The 13,955-nt window shown below is 37.3% G+C and overlaps 2 protein-coding genes across 2 annotated transcripts; both read left to right on the top strand.

Moving 5' to 3' along the window:
- The first annotated feature begins 514 nt into the window (after positions 1-514).
- Positions 515-1,498, top strand: LOC140509026 (olfactory receptor 8G50-like). Its single transcript, XM_072616937.1, has one exon. It carries the CDS (start codon positions 566-568, stop codon positions 1,496-1,498), a length of 933 nt encoding a protein of 310 aa, XP_072473038.1. The 5' UTR covers positions 515-565.
- A 5,621-nt stretch (positions 1,499-7,119) lies between these two features.
- On the top strand, positions 7,120-8,118 carry LOC140509027 (olfactory receptor 8G1-like). Its single transcript, XM_072616938.1, has one exon. The coding sequence runs from the start codon at positions 7,120-7,122 to the stop codon at positions 8,116-8,118; it is 999 nt and encodes a 332-aa protein (XP_072473039.1).
- The last annotated feature ends 5,837 nt before the right edge of the window (positions 8,119-13,955 follow it).

Consider the following 13,955-nt stretch of genomic DNA (forward strand, 5'->3'; position numbering starts at 1 on the left):
TCTTTCTCACATTATCTTGAGTAATATTGAGTTTGCATAACATATACCCCAGTTCTTTGACAAACAAATGGACTTTTAAACATTCCTCTAGATTTCAGTGGTCTTGAAAATGACTCTTTTAAGTGCTATTAAGAATTTTACATTTATCCTTATTAAATTTCATTATATAAGAATAAGTCCATTGTCCTAATCTGTCATGATATTTTTGGATCATGTTTTGGTCAAAGTATAAGTTAATGATGTCTCCAAATTTTGTTAAGTTTAAATTTGAGGTGCATACCACCTATATTTTTATCTAAGGTATTGATCATGATAAGTCACAAATTTTGATATGGATAACAAATAATGATAAAGAAATACAATGACAAACTTTAGGTATATTATATTTGTGACTTTTCTCTATAGATGGTTGTAGAAAATAGAGCCAGAAAAAGATAATTGAAATCAAAATTAAGATTTTATTCCTTTGTCTGTGCTGTCATTTGAGACTTGTAATAATGAGGACTTCTTTTTCCCCCTTCATGTCTATAGGCTCTTGCCTCTTCTTACTCTACACTGAAAAAGAATGGCAACAGGTAATTACTCCCTAGTGACTGAATTTATTCTTATAGGACTGACTGACCAACCAGAGCTCCAGCTGCCTCTCTTACTCCTATTCATTGGCATCTATGTGGTCACTGTGCTTGGGAACCTGGGCATGATCATATTGATTAGACTCAGTTCTCATCTTCACACCCCTATGTACTATTTCCTTTGCAGTTTGTCCTTCATTGATCTCTGTCAGTCAACTATCATTACCCCCAAAATGCTGGTGAACTTTGTGTCAGAGAAGAATACTATCTCTTATCCTGAGTGCATTGCTCAGTTCTATTTTTTTGCCTTTTTGGGAATCTCTGAATGTCACATGTTAGCTGCCATGGCGTACGATCGCTATGTTGCCATATGTCATCCTCTTCTTTATAGCCTTATGATGTCCCATCAGGTGTGCTGCTCATTGGTGGGTGGGGTGTATGCATTGGGCCTTGTTGAGGCCACAGGTCACACAGTCTGCTTGCTTAGAGTGCTCTTCTGTAAGGAAAATGCTATTAATCATTACTTCTGTGATCTCCTTCCACTTTTGAAACTCTCTTGCTCTAGTACTTATGTCAATGAAGTGGTAATTCTGTCATTTGGTGCATTTAATATCTTTTTCCCAATTCTGACCATTATTTACTCCTATGTTTTAATTATTTCTAGCATTTTAAAAATTCAGTCCACTGAAGGCAGATCAAAAGCCTTCAGTACCTGTAGTTCCCATGTTGTAGCAGTTGGTGTCTTCTTTGGCTCTTGTGCATTCATGTACCTACAGCCATCTTCATCCAGCTCCATGGATCAGGGGAAAGTGTCCTCTGTCTTTTACAGTACCATCATCCCCATGCTAAACCCCCTTATCTATAGTCTAAGAAATAAGGATGTTAAAATTGCCTTGAGCAAAGCAATAGAAAGAAGAACATTCTAATGAAAAGAAAAATGTCACAATGAGTTTTTTGGATGTTGGATGATGTGCAGGGAGACAGTGAGAGAGAGAGAGAGAGAGAGAGAGAGAGAGAGAGAGAGAGAGAGAGAGAGAGAGAGAGAGAGAGAGAGGGGGAAAGAGAGAGTAACTTTTCTTTGTACTAACCAGACACTCTATCCCCACACCAGTAATTACTAAGAAGCCCAACTCAGAGATGCTTTGGGAACATATATTAAACTACAGTAGGTTGGTGTTCTATTCCTATGTTTACTATTCTGTTCCTATGTTTACTCTACTATGTAATGCCTCTCTAACCTATATTCCATATTGTCAGACAGAAAGGGATCATAGTGTGCAATTCAATTGTGGATTAAAATGTTTCTGATATTTAAAGAAATGGTTTTGCAAATTTAAATATCTGTGTGGAAATGCAATTTTCTGCATATACTTCTTTGTGGCAATCACTATTACAACTAGCAATTATATCACCAACTTTCACAACATAAATGATACAAATAATTTTGAGTGAGAAAATTTACAGTTTCACAGCTCTAACCCACTTATTTATCATTGAAGAAACTATACCCCCAAAAGGATAAATGACTTGACCAAAATCACAGAGACAATCAATAGAAAACCAGGTCTTAAACATAAGTTCCTTGTGACAGTTTACCCAACCAAGGTTTAAGCTGAAGGAGAGCAATGGTCTTACTATGATACCCTGAGTAATAATAACAAACACTCCGTCTATGGGTAGTATCTAAATGGAAAATGCACTAATGGGAAGCTTGTGATCTACAGTGTTAGAATTAAAGAATTCCAGGTAGCCACTGGAATCAAGGTAGCAGCAACACTTTAAGAACTAAATCCATTGTTGTGAGTACACACTGAAGGAGAGGCAGCTACCAATATATTATTTAACTGGAAACATTTCTAAATAAATATTGTTAGAAAAAGGGATTTGAATCAATACCTGATGAAACAAAAAACTATGTGGATTACCAAGAAAGTATATACTACAGCACAAACCAACTAGCCCGCAATATTAAGAGAAATAGTAAAACGGAAACAAATGGCAAAATTTATGCTCTGCATAGCAGAAATAATTTATAGCACATAAAAACTTGAATCCATACTGTTTTTACTTCCCAAAGAAGAAAAAGAGAAAATTGATTGGGAATACAAATATAAATGGAATGAAGAACAATCAGGTGAAATAAATAATAATAAAGTGAAAAATAATCTCAAAAATAAGATGCAAAAAGTAATAAGATTAAAAAAGCATATGATCTCTATCCAGGCAAAACACAGATCTCCAAAGCAGAATTCATAGAGACAATTTGCTGCTCATGGGCCTTCTAGAATAATATGATGAGTCAAAGAACCTGAACAGTATAATACAAGAAATAATACAAGATTACAACTCAAAATATATGTACACAGAAAAGAAAACTCAAAACAGAAGAATACACAGGTTGCCTCCTGATAAAGAACAACAACAAAAAAGAAAACCACATTGCAAACTCTAAGACACATAGAAGTTAAATGTAATAATTTCATTAACAACAAATTGTCCAACCAACTCAGAGAAAGATATGTTTTAATGTTATGCATTAGTTCATCTGCTTATATTCTTGCTTCTTAACTGTTTTCTAATTCCCGCAAACTTTGGCAAGTTTAACCCTTTTTTCCTGATACTGCCTAATTACTCACTTTCAGCCTCTTTCTATTTTGATGTGAATCCCTGTTCCTACACATGAAAGCTATTTCAGCCACATCTCACATTATGAAATTCATTGTTCAATAGTTTTGATGCCTACCCCAAGTGACTGCCAGGATGAATGGGACTGGCTCCAGCTAGTTGCCTTTCCTTTTGGACTGGTGAGGCTCTGTTTTCATTATAGCACCTTGTTCCTATTCTCTCTGTTCTTTAGTTCTCTGGCCAAATGTTGCTGCTCTAAGGAAAACATTCCTAGCTCTCCATACCCCATACTCAATTGGTTGACAAGACCTCTTGATTTTACTTTTGCAACATCTCTCAAATAAAAGTTTTGGTCTTCTCTGACACTGCCACTATTTTAATTCAGGCCCTTATCACCTCACATCTAGATTATTGAAATAGTCTGCTGGGGTGTCTGCCTGCCTCAAGTCTCTCCTCATCCTAGTCTAGCCTTCATCCAACCGCTAATCTGGCTTTTCAAAAATGTAGGTTCAATCATGGCACCCACCTACCCAATAATTTCCAGTGCATTCCTACTGCCTCCACAATCAATACAAAATGCTCTATTTGGCCTTCGTAGCTTCCCACCTTTCTACTTTTCTTATACTTTACTCCTCAACACATACACCTTCAGTCAATGATATTGACCTCCTTGTTGTTCCTCAAAAAAACACTCCATCTCTCATCTCTAGGCAAAGTATCTGGCTGTCCTCCCATGCCTGAATACTCTTCCTGCTCCCTTCCTACTCATGACCTCTGTGGATTACCTCAAGTCCCAACTAAGATCTCACATTCTACAGGAAACCTTCCATAAACTCTCTTAATTCCAGTGTATTACCTCTCTTAATTATTGAGTATTTATCCTGCACAAAACTTGTTTTGTATATATCTATATTTTGCTTGTATTCTCCCTCATTAGACTGAAAGTTTCCAGAGGACAGGGACTATTTTTTATCCTCAGAATTTTGCACAGTGCCTGGGACAATATAGGCAATGAATACTTGTTGATTGATTGATATCAGAACACAAGTTGTTGTGTCAAGGCTTTCCTCCCTGCCAAAGCATCAGGGGGAAGGGGGTTGCAGAGGGAAAGAAAGGCAGGAGTGTATAATATCTTCTATTAATTCATAAGACTGTTATTTTTAAAGACTTCTTGGTGGATTGGCTTACAGAGACAGCCATAATCACTCTACTTTTGGTATATTATTCTCTTTTCTTCCCAGATCTTAAAAATTAGTGAGGCCTGAGGAAATATATGTACTCCTACATCTTGTTGAGCTAGAACCTTATTGAAACACATCATTTTAAAATTAAATATAAAAGAAATTTTTCCCTTTTAAAAACATTTGTTTTAAGGGCTCTCTCTGTGGTAGGGGAAAAGGGCAAAAATATGAGAAAGATCTAGGCAATATAAAAATAATGGATATCAATAAAATTGAATAGCAAAACATCTGTTTGTACATGCAAATACTTGATGCCCTGGAACTAACTATAGTAATTGAAGAGAAGCCCACCCCATAGATGCTTTGGGGACACATTCCAGAACAGGAAGCATCCCTAAAGGCCCTCAAGCAGTAGGAGATCCTGAGCCCCAGGTTGGATCAGGCAAACGCCAATCCCAGGACCTACCAGGTGCCTTAGCATAGCCAGGAGAACCGGCAGACTCCAGCTCAGAGAACTGCCACTTGTGGCACACAGTCCTAGCAGGCAAGTGTCCTCCAGTGGCCAGATCTCCCTATGCTTCAGTGGAGCTCCTAAGACATGCAGAAAAACCCAACCTGACCTCAGCACATGCCAGACACCACCAATAGGACCACTTCTCACCACCAGGTAAGCTACCTGCAGCTGTCAGCACCTGAGGCGCAAGCATACAAGCTCCTGGTCCTCAGCACAAGAAACATGGGACAGCGCTTCTGTGCTGCAGAAGAAGAGCTTAACTTTAAAAGCCACAGGGGCATGGAGAGCCATTCCGGATGACAATGAGCATAGTCTGTCTATTGATCTGTGACGTACGTGTTATTTGCAGTCAGACAGTTGGAAATCCTGTCGATCTTTCTGTTTGTATTTTCCCTGAAGATCAGGGTACCGACTTTTCCCCCTGAACTAAGTGAATGAGATATATATATATGCTTGATTAAAGCAGATTGTTGAGCCCTCAAAAGTTGCCTTCCTTTTAGAAAAGCATATCTAAGAACCTATATAGCAGGCCCCCTTGTGTATGCTGGGGTCCTTGATGATACACATGCACATAAAAAGAAGATTAAAAAAATGAGGACACAAAGAAAATATCAATAACTTCTTCCCAACAAGGGGGGAATCTCTTATAAAATAAGTACCTCTGGGAATTTGCCTGTGAATTACTAATAAGGTCCCAGGAAACTTATAAACAATCATAAAAACCTCAAGTTACAACCTGAGAAGCCTTGCTGATGCTGATAAACATTGTTTCTTTCCCTGTGACTGGAGCACCCTCTAGATACAATCGTAATTAGAAATAATTATCTTCAGATCAAATTGATTGCCAGAGAATTTCAAAGACTAAATACTGTGTCCTAAATCCCCAAAACATTAAAAGGATTAGAAGGCTCCCAGGGACATAAAAATCTTCACAGAAAACATCTACCTGCTGTAATCTGTAAGTGAAGAGATTCAAGTAACCAGTGCAGTAGGGTGAGTATTTGATTAATTTGACGTGATCCTAGCTTCTCAATAGAGATTCATGTAACCCCCGGACTTTGCAAAAGTAAGACTATCTCCATATTCCATTGCACCCATCTCTGACAATGGGATGGGGCTGAAGAATGCTAACAGGTTGTTTAAAAATAAGAAGAAACTTTGGAGGTATGAGTGACTACAGCTCAGAATTATAGAATTGCAGAATTTTGGAGTTAGAAGGGACCTTCTATCTAGTCTAAATCATACTCCACAACCTATGCCCAACAGCAGTGGTGGTCATCCAGCATCTGCTTGAAGATGTGCACTGGGGGAAAGCTCGTTACTGCTAAGGCAGCTCAAGTATCTTTAGGTTTTGTATAATTGCTATGGATTTCATCCTCACTTGAAGTCTAAATTTGTCCTTTTGCAACTTTCATGCACTGTTCCTGGGCACAAACTGGGTAAAATCCTTTTTTCATGTGACAGCTCTTAAAAACACTAAGAAATAATTATCATGTCATCTTGGTTCATCCCTTTTGCAAACTAAACTTTCATAAGTCAATGAAATTATTCTTCTACTGTATATGCTCAAGATCATTCATGACCTTCATTATCCTTTTCCTCTACTTGGTCAATGTCCTTCCTCAATTATGTCAAAAAAAAACTGGACAGAGTACCCCAGAGGTGTTTTCACCAATTATCACCTCCTTTTTCCTAGAATCCATATTTCCATTCATGTAACCTAATATTACATTAATTCTTTGCCACATTATATTTCTGAATCATATTAAGTTGGCAGTCTACTAAGTACCCCAGTTCTTTGACAAACATTTTTTTAAATATTTCTCCAGATTTTTGTGGTCTTGAAACTTATTCTATTAAGTTCTATGAAGGATTTTACATTTATCCTTATTAAATTTCATTACATTAGATTCAGACCATTATCCTAACTAGTCATGATATTTTGGGATTATATTTTTGCTAAAACTATAATTTGATTTTCCCAAGCTTTGTTAACTTCAAATTTAATGTGCATGCCATCTATATTTTTATCTGAGGTACTGATCAAGGTGAGTCACAAATTTTGATATTGATAACAAATAGTGATCAGTAATATTTTGTCAAAATTTAGATACATTATTTCTGCAGTTTTTCACTGTGACTCATTGTAGAAAAATAGAGACAGAAATGGATAATAAAAATAGACATTATAATTTTACTCACTTTGTGACCTCACTTGAGACTTATAATGAGGACTTCTTTTGCTGATCACATTTACAGGTTCTTGCCTTCTCTTACCCTGCCCTCAAAAAGAATGGCTACAAGAAATTACTCCCTCATGACTGAATTCATGCTCATAGGGCTAACAGACCAGCCAGAGCTCCAGCTGCCCCTCTTCCTCCTGTTCCTGGGCATCTATGTGGTCACTGTGCTTGGGAACTTGGGCATGATCATATTGATTATACTCAGTTCTCATCTTCACACCCCCATGTACTATTTCCTCTGCAGTTTGTCATTCATTGATTTCTGTCAATCAACTATCATTACTCCCAAAATGTTGGTGAACTTTGTGTCAGAGAAGAACACCATCTCTTACCCAGCATGCATGACTCAGTTCCATTTTTTTGCTGTTTTTGGAATCTCTGAATGTCACATGCTAGCTGTCATGGCATATGACCGCTATGTTGCCATATGTCATCCCCTTCTTTACGGCCTTATGATGTCCCATCAGGTGTGCTGCTCATTGGTGGGTGGGGTGTATGCATTGGGCCTCATTGAGGCCACAGCTGACACAGTCTGCTTGCTTAGAGTGCTCTTCTGTAAAGAAAATACTATCAATCATTACTTCTGTGATCTCCTTCCTCTCTTGAAGCTCTCTTGTTCTAGTACCTATGTCAATGAAGTTGTAATTATGTCATTTGGTGCATTTAATGTCTTTTTCCCAATCCTGACCATTATTTGCTCTTATGTTTTCATAATTGCCAGCATCTTAAAAATTCACTCCACAGAAGGCAGATCAAAAGCCTTCAGTACCTGCAGTTCCCATATTGTAGCAGTTGGTGTTTTCTTTGGCTCTTGTGCATTCATGTACTTACAGCCATCTTCATCCAGCTCCATGGATCAGGGGAAAGTGTCCTCTGTCTTTTACACTATCATTGTGCCCATGTTAAATCCCCTCATCTACAGTATGAGGAATAAGGATGTCAAAATTGCCTTTAAAAAAGTGATAGAAAGAAAAACTTTCTAATGAAAGGAGAAATATCAAAATAATGGGGTTTGTGAATGCTGGATGATGTGGAGAGAGAGAGAGAGAGAGAGAGAGAGAGAGAGAGAGAGAGAGAGAGAGAGAGAGATGGAGAGACAGAGAGAGAGAAAGAGAGAGAGACAGAGAGACAGAGAGAGAGAGAGAGAGAGAGAGAGAGACAGAGAGAGACAGAGAGAGAGAGAGAGAGAGAGACAGAGAGAGAGAGACTTTGCTTTGAACCAGCAAGATATTTTACCCCACAACTGTCATTACTAAGAAACCCAACTCAGAGATGCTTTGGGAATATACCTTAAATGACAGTAGATTGGTTTTCTCTTCCTATTTCTATCTTACTATTTAATGTCCCTCTAAGTTGCATTCCAAATTGGATAGAAAGGGATAATAATATGCAATTCAATTGTGTATTGATCTGCTTCTGATATTTAAAGAGATGGCTCTTCTAATTTAAAAATGCATAGAAATGCATTTTTTGCATGTCCTTCTTGGGGGTAAATCACTAGTACAACTCAGAATTAAATTATTACATTTCCACAGTGAGATTTGTAATTTACAAATCTAACCTACTTATTTATTAATTGAAACTGTACCCCCCAAAAGATAAAAGACTTACCCAAAGTCACAGAGAAATCAATAGCAAAACCAAGTCTTGAAACTAAGTTTCTTGGATTTGTGTGACACATTACCCAACCAAGGTTTAAGCTGAAGGAGAGCAATGGTCTTATTATGACACCTTGAATAATAATAACAAGCACTCTGTCTGTAGGCTGAATGTTAATGGAAAGCACACCAATGGGAAGCTTGTGATCTACAGCGTTAGGATTAAAGAATCCTAGGCTTAACCACTGGAATCAAGGTAGCAGCAATGCTCTAAGAACTAAATCTATTGGTGCAAGAACTAAATCTATTGGTGCGAGAACAAACTGAAGGAAATATGGATAGCAATATATTGATTAACTGCAAACATTTCTAACTAAATATTTTTAGGTAAAGGAACTTGAACCAATATCTGATGAAACAAAAACTAAGTGGATTTCCAAGAAAACATGGAACTATAGCACAAGGCAACTAGCTCACAATATTGAGAGAAATATTCAAAGCGAAATAGATGGCAAAATTTTTACCTTACACAGTAGAAATAATTTTCAGCATGGAAAAATCCACCCTATTGTGAGTTCTCAAAAATGGAAAAGATAAAATTGATGGGGAAGACAAATGTAAGTGAAATGAAGGACAATCTGGAGGATTAAAACTAAAATTAAGTAAACAATAATCTTCAAGATATAATGAAAAAAGCAATTAGGTAAAAAAGAACTTATCTCTATACAAACAAAACACAGAACTTCAAGACAGAATAAACAGAGACAATTTAATACTCATAGGCTTTCTAGAATAATATAATAAATAAAAAATCTGAACACCAAAATGCAAGAAATAACCCAAGAATGCAACTCAAAATTTATGTACTCAGAAAATAAAACACAAAACAAAAGAATCCACAGGTCACCTCCTGAAAATGAGCAACAAAGACAAAAACAAAAAAACATATTGCAATCTTTATGACAAATAGCAGTTCAATTTAATAATTTCATTAACAATTAACACTGTCCAACCAACTCAGAGAATGATATGCTTTAATGTTATCCACTGATTTATCTACTTTCGTTATTGGTTCTTAAATGTTTTCTTCTTCCTGGGATCTTTGCTGGTTTTAGCCCTTTTTCCCTGATACTGCCTACTCACTCATTTTCGGTCTCCTTCCAATTTCATGTGGATCCCTGTGCCTGGACCTCAAAGCTGTCTTAGTCAGGTCTCACACTGTCAAATTCATTGTTCAGTAGTTTTGATCCCTGCCCCAAGTGAGTGCTGTGGTAAACAGATGATTCCCATTCTTTCTGGACTGGTGAGGCCCTATTTTCATTATAGCACCCTGTTCTTATTCCCTCTATTTTTTAGTTCTCTAGCCAAATGTTTCTGCCCTAAGGAAAACATGCCTACCTCTCCACATCACCTATGCAATCTGTTGTCAAGGTCCATTGATTTCCCTCTTGCAGCACCCCGCAAATACCCCCATGGACTCCTGTGATAATGCTACCACTCTAACTCTCTAATGTAGGCCCTCATCTCTTCATATCTGAATTATTACAGTAACCCACTGGTGGGTTTGCCTACATTAAATCTCTTCTCACCCTAAACTAACCTCCATTCAGGCACTAACCTGACTTTCCAAAAATGCAGGTCCAATCATGGCATCCACCCACTCAATAATAAATTCCAGTGGGTCCTATTGCCTCCACAATCAAATACAAAATTATCTATTTGGCATTCCAAGTTATTCATAAGCTCCTACCTTTCTAGTCTTCTTAACACTTACTCCCTAATACATATGCCTCCTTCCAATGGCACTGGCTTCCTGGTTTCTCTTCAAACAAGACACTCCATTTCTCAGCTCTAGTCATTTTCTCTTGGTGTCCACAATACCTGGAATGCTCTCTCTCCTTCCCTCTTACTACTTATTTCTGTGGGTTCAAGACCCAACTAAAATCTCACCTTCTACAGGAAACCCTCTGCAACCTCTCCTTATTCCAGTGCATTCCCTCTATTAATTATTTCTTCTTTATCCTGTACAAATTTGCTTTGTATATACATATATTTTGCTTGTTTTTTCCCTCAATAGATTGTAAGTTCCTGGAGGACAGGGATTGTCTTTTGCCTCTGTTTTTATCTCCAGCCTCTAACACAATACCTGGCATAATGTAGGCACTTAATACATGTTCATTGATTCATTGATTGAATCCAGAACACAAGTTGGTGAGTAGGTTATAATCCCTACCAGAGCATGGTGGTGGTTTGTTGGGGAAATGAAGCAGGGATGAATGTTATCTGCTCTTAATTCAAAAAACTATTATTTTTTAGGCTTCTTGGATTGGCCCACAGAAAGAGCTGTGAGCACTCTACTTTTGGTACATTATCTCTCTTTTTTCATAGATGTTGAGTTTAACCAGGTCTGGAGAAAATTTCTAGTCCCCCATCTTATTGAGCAACCCTGTTGCAACCCATTGGGTTCTAAGGTTGAAGTTAATAGAGCATTTTCTCTCTTAAAAAAAAACCAAACTATCTTTGTTATAAGGACTAGTTTTATGGAAATGGAGAAGGATAGGATATGAAAAAATCTAGATGATATGAAAACAAAGAATATCAATAAAAATGTTTTTTAAAGAAAAAAATCAAATAGTGAAAAATCTGTTTGAACACGTAAACACCTGATACCCTGGTACCAACTTTAGTAATTGAAGAGAAGTCCACACCACAGCTGCTTTGGGGACAACTCTATAGAATTAAGGAGTAGTAGACTACCTCTGCAACTCAACTTGGATTATCTTCCTTCTGTTTTTGCTAATATAAAAAATCCACACAGCGATAGTTTCCCTTGATGCCCTACAGAAGGGAGAAGATTGCTGAGACTAGCAAATAGACCTCCCCTAATAAGCAAATATTTTGCTTCAGATATTCAGCTTCACTAAGTAAATTATACAGAAAATATTAGTCACACAAGGAAAGCTAAAAAATCTGTAAATTCATTCTGCTTGTTTTGCACCTGAGGAAACTGTAGCCCAAAAGGAGAAATTACTTGCCCAAAGTCTCACAGCTAGGCAATGGTAAAACCAAATCTTGAATCCAGATCTCTTGACTCCCTGTCAACTTTGTTATCCACTAAAGAAACATGTGAACCACATAATTAAAATATTAAATTTGAGGGAACATGTCAAAAATGTCTTAAGGAGTTGTCCTACAACCACTCAATCATATGTGACAAAGTTCCTTAATTCTTTTCAGATGAATTCTTGCAGGGAGGGAGGAATATGTGGATCCTGTCTTGGTGAGTTTCTGGTATATGTAGACAGAGTTTTTCTTTCCAATCTGAGAGGGAAGATTATTCACCAGGCTGCTCTCCTAGATTTTACAATCTCCAAAAATTCATCATGCAACATGGAATGAACCCTCTAATTCACAACTCCTTAAATCATTTTTTACCTTGGCTACTGGACTTCATCATGTCCCTTCTTCTTTTCCCCTTCCCTACTTTTTCAGTTTTTTATGTACTCTCTTCCCCTGTTAGACTAGTGAGCTCCTTGAGGACACAGAACAACATCCATTTTTTTGTACTCTCAGAGTTTAGCAAAGTGTCTTGCACACAGTAGGCACTTAATTAGTGTTTATTGACTATTGAATATTGAAGGACTAAGACTCTCAGTGAGCTCTGAGGTAGGAGCTGCCTCAGGAGTTATGAGCTGTGGGATAGAGTATGTGACAAAGGCGGGACATTGTAATACCATCAGAGGTGACTGGACATGACACTGGCGTGTTTTGTTTTGTTTTGTTTGTGTAAGCAAGGCAATAGAATGGCAGCTGGATGGGGAGATTTGATACAAGGCAGCTGAGTGATGCGGCCCAGTCTCTTGTGGTGCTGCTACCGCAGCCTTGGTTCTGCCACTGGCTCTGCTTTCAGGGGCAAGAACTGGAGTGTGAAAACTGACTTCTCATTTGGGAGAATAGACTACAGACTCTGAAGTATGTTCTCTCTTTCTTTCTCCCTCCTTTCTGCCTAAAAAGGGCAGTAGATACTTCCACAGGTTGTTTTATTTTTGAGTTAACTTTTCCAATTTCTCTACAAACACTCTGAAATATTTTTATTGCCTAGATCATTCTACCTGCTGTTGAGTGGTATCATCTAATTTGGAGACTTAGAGAGTGTTGATCAAATTATGGTACATGGCTGAAAGGCGATATTATAATACTCTATTGATTGCTTAATATGTGAAAATTAGGGAATTATGATGGAGCATCAAATTGATACCTGAAATGTATAGCTTTACTAGAAATTCAATAGAATATTATGGCTAAGAAATTAGGCCACAAACCATAGATTACATTCCATTGCATATGTGCTTACAGAAAGGTAGAGAAAACAATTAGGATATTACAAATTCTGTTTGTTTAATGTTTTGCAAGTGTTTGAGTCTCATCCTGGAGTACCTGAAACTCTTATTTTATGTCCTTTCTTGCCTTACATTACAAATGCATCTTTGAGTTGTTCCTCCATTTCTTTGAAGAAAAAACGTTTTGTCTTGAATTGCAACTTTACATTTACATAGAACCTCGGTCAGAGATTACTGCTTATCTTGTTTAAAACAAAAATGCATAAAACTTCCAAATTGTCTGTGTAACTCAAAGTTCTTACTACATGTTGTCAACCTAGTAGTCAGCTAGACCTTTGTTTCTCCCTCTTCTTCTGAATCTGTCTCTCCGTCTCTCTCTCTCTATGTGTGTGCGTGTGTGTGTATAATGATATATATACATAATACACACACATGCGCACACATACAATTACATCTATATAAATATATATTTGTGGGTATGTGTAGAAGGATGGAGAGAATGTTTACAATGATGATATTGATATCACATAAAAGTTATATATTATCAATAGTAGATACTAGATAGATAGATAGATAGATACATAGATAGATATGTGAAACTATGACCCTCTCCCACTAAAAGGGTTGTCAATTAAGCATGAGATAGAAAACATCTCTAAAGCCTGGAATATGGAAACAGAGCAGAGGATGTTGCCCTGTCAACTGCTTCCACAATTTCATTAATTTCCTAAAGCTGCCATATTATGTGTGAAGGCATGTATCCCCCATCCCATGCTGAACAAAATAACTCCTTTTTAAAATAAAAGACATATAAGTTGGTCTAATCATAGTCATTCCCATGGGTTATACAAAACATGGGTCTGGTTGTCATAGTGATCCCCA

The sequence above is a fragment of the Notamacropus eugenii genome, chromosome 5 (genome assembly GCF_028372415.1).
Source record: "Notamacropus eugenii isolate mMacEug1 chromosome 5, mMacEug1.pri_v2, whole genome shotgun sequence".
NCBI classification, from domain to species: Eukaryota; Metazoa; Chordata; class Mammalia; order Diprotodontia; family Macropodidae; genus Notamacropus; species Notamacropus eugenii.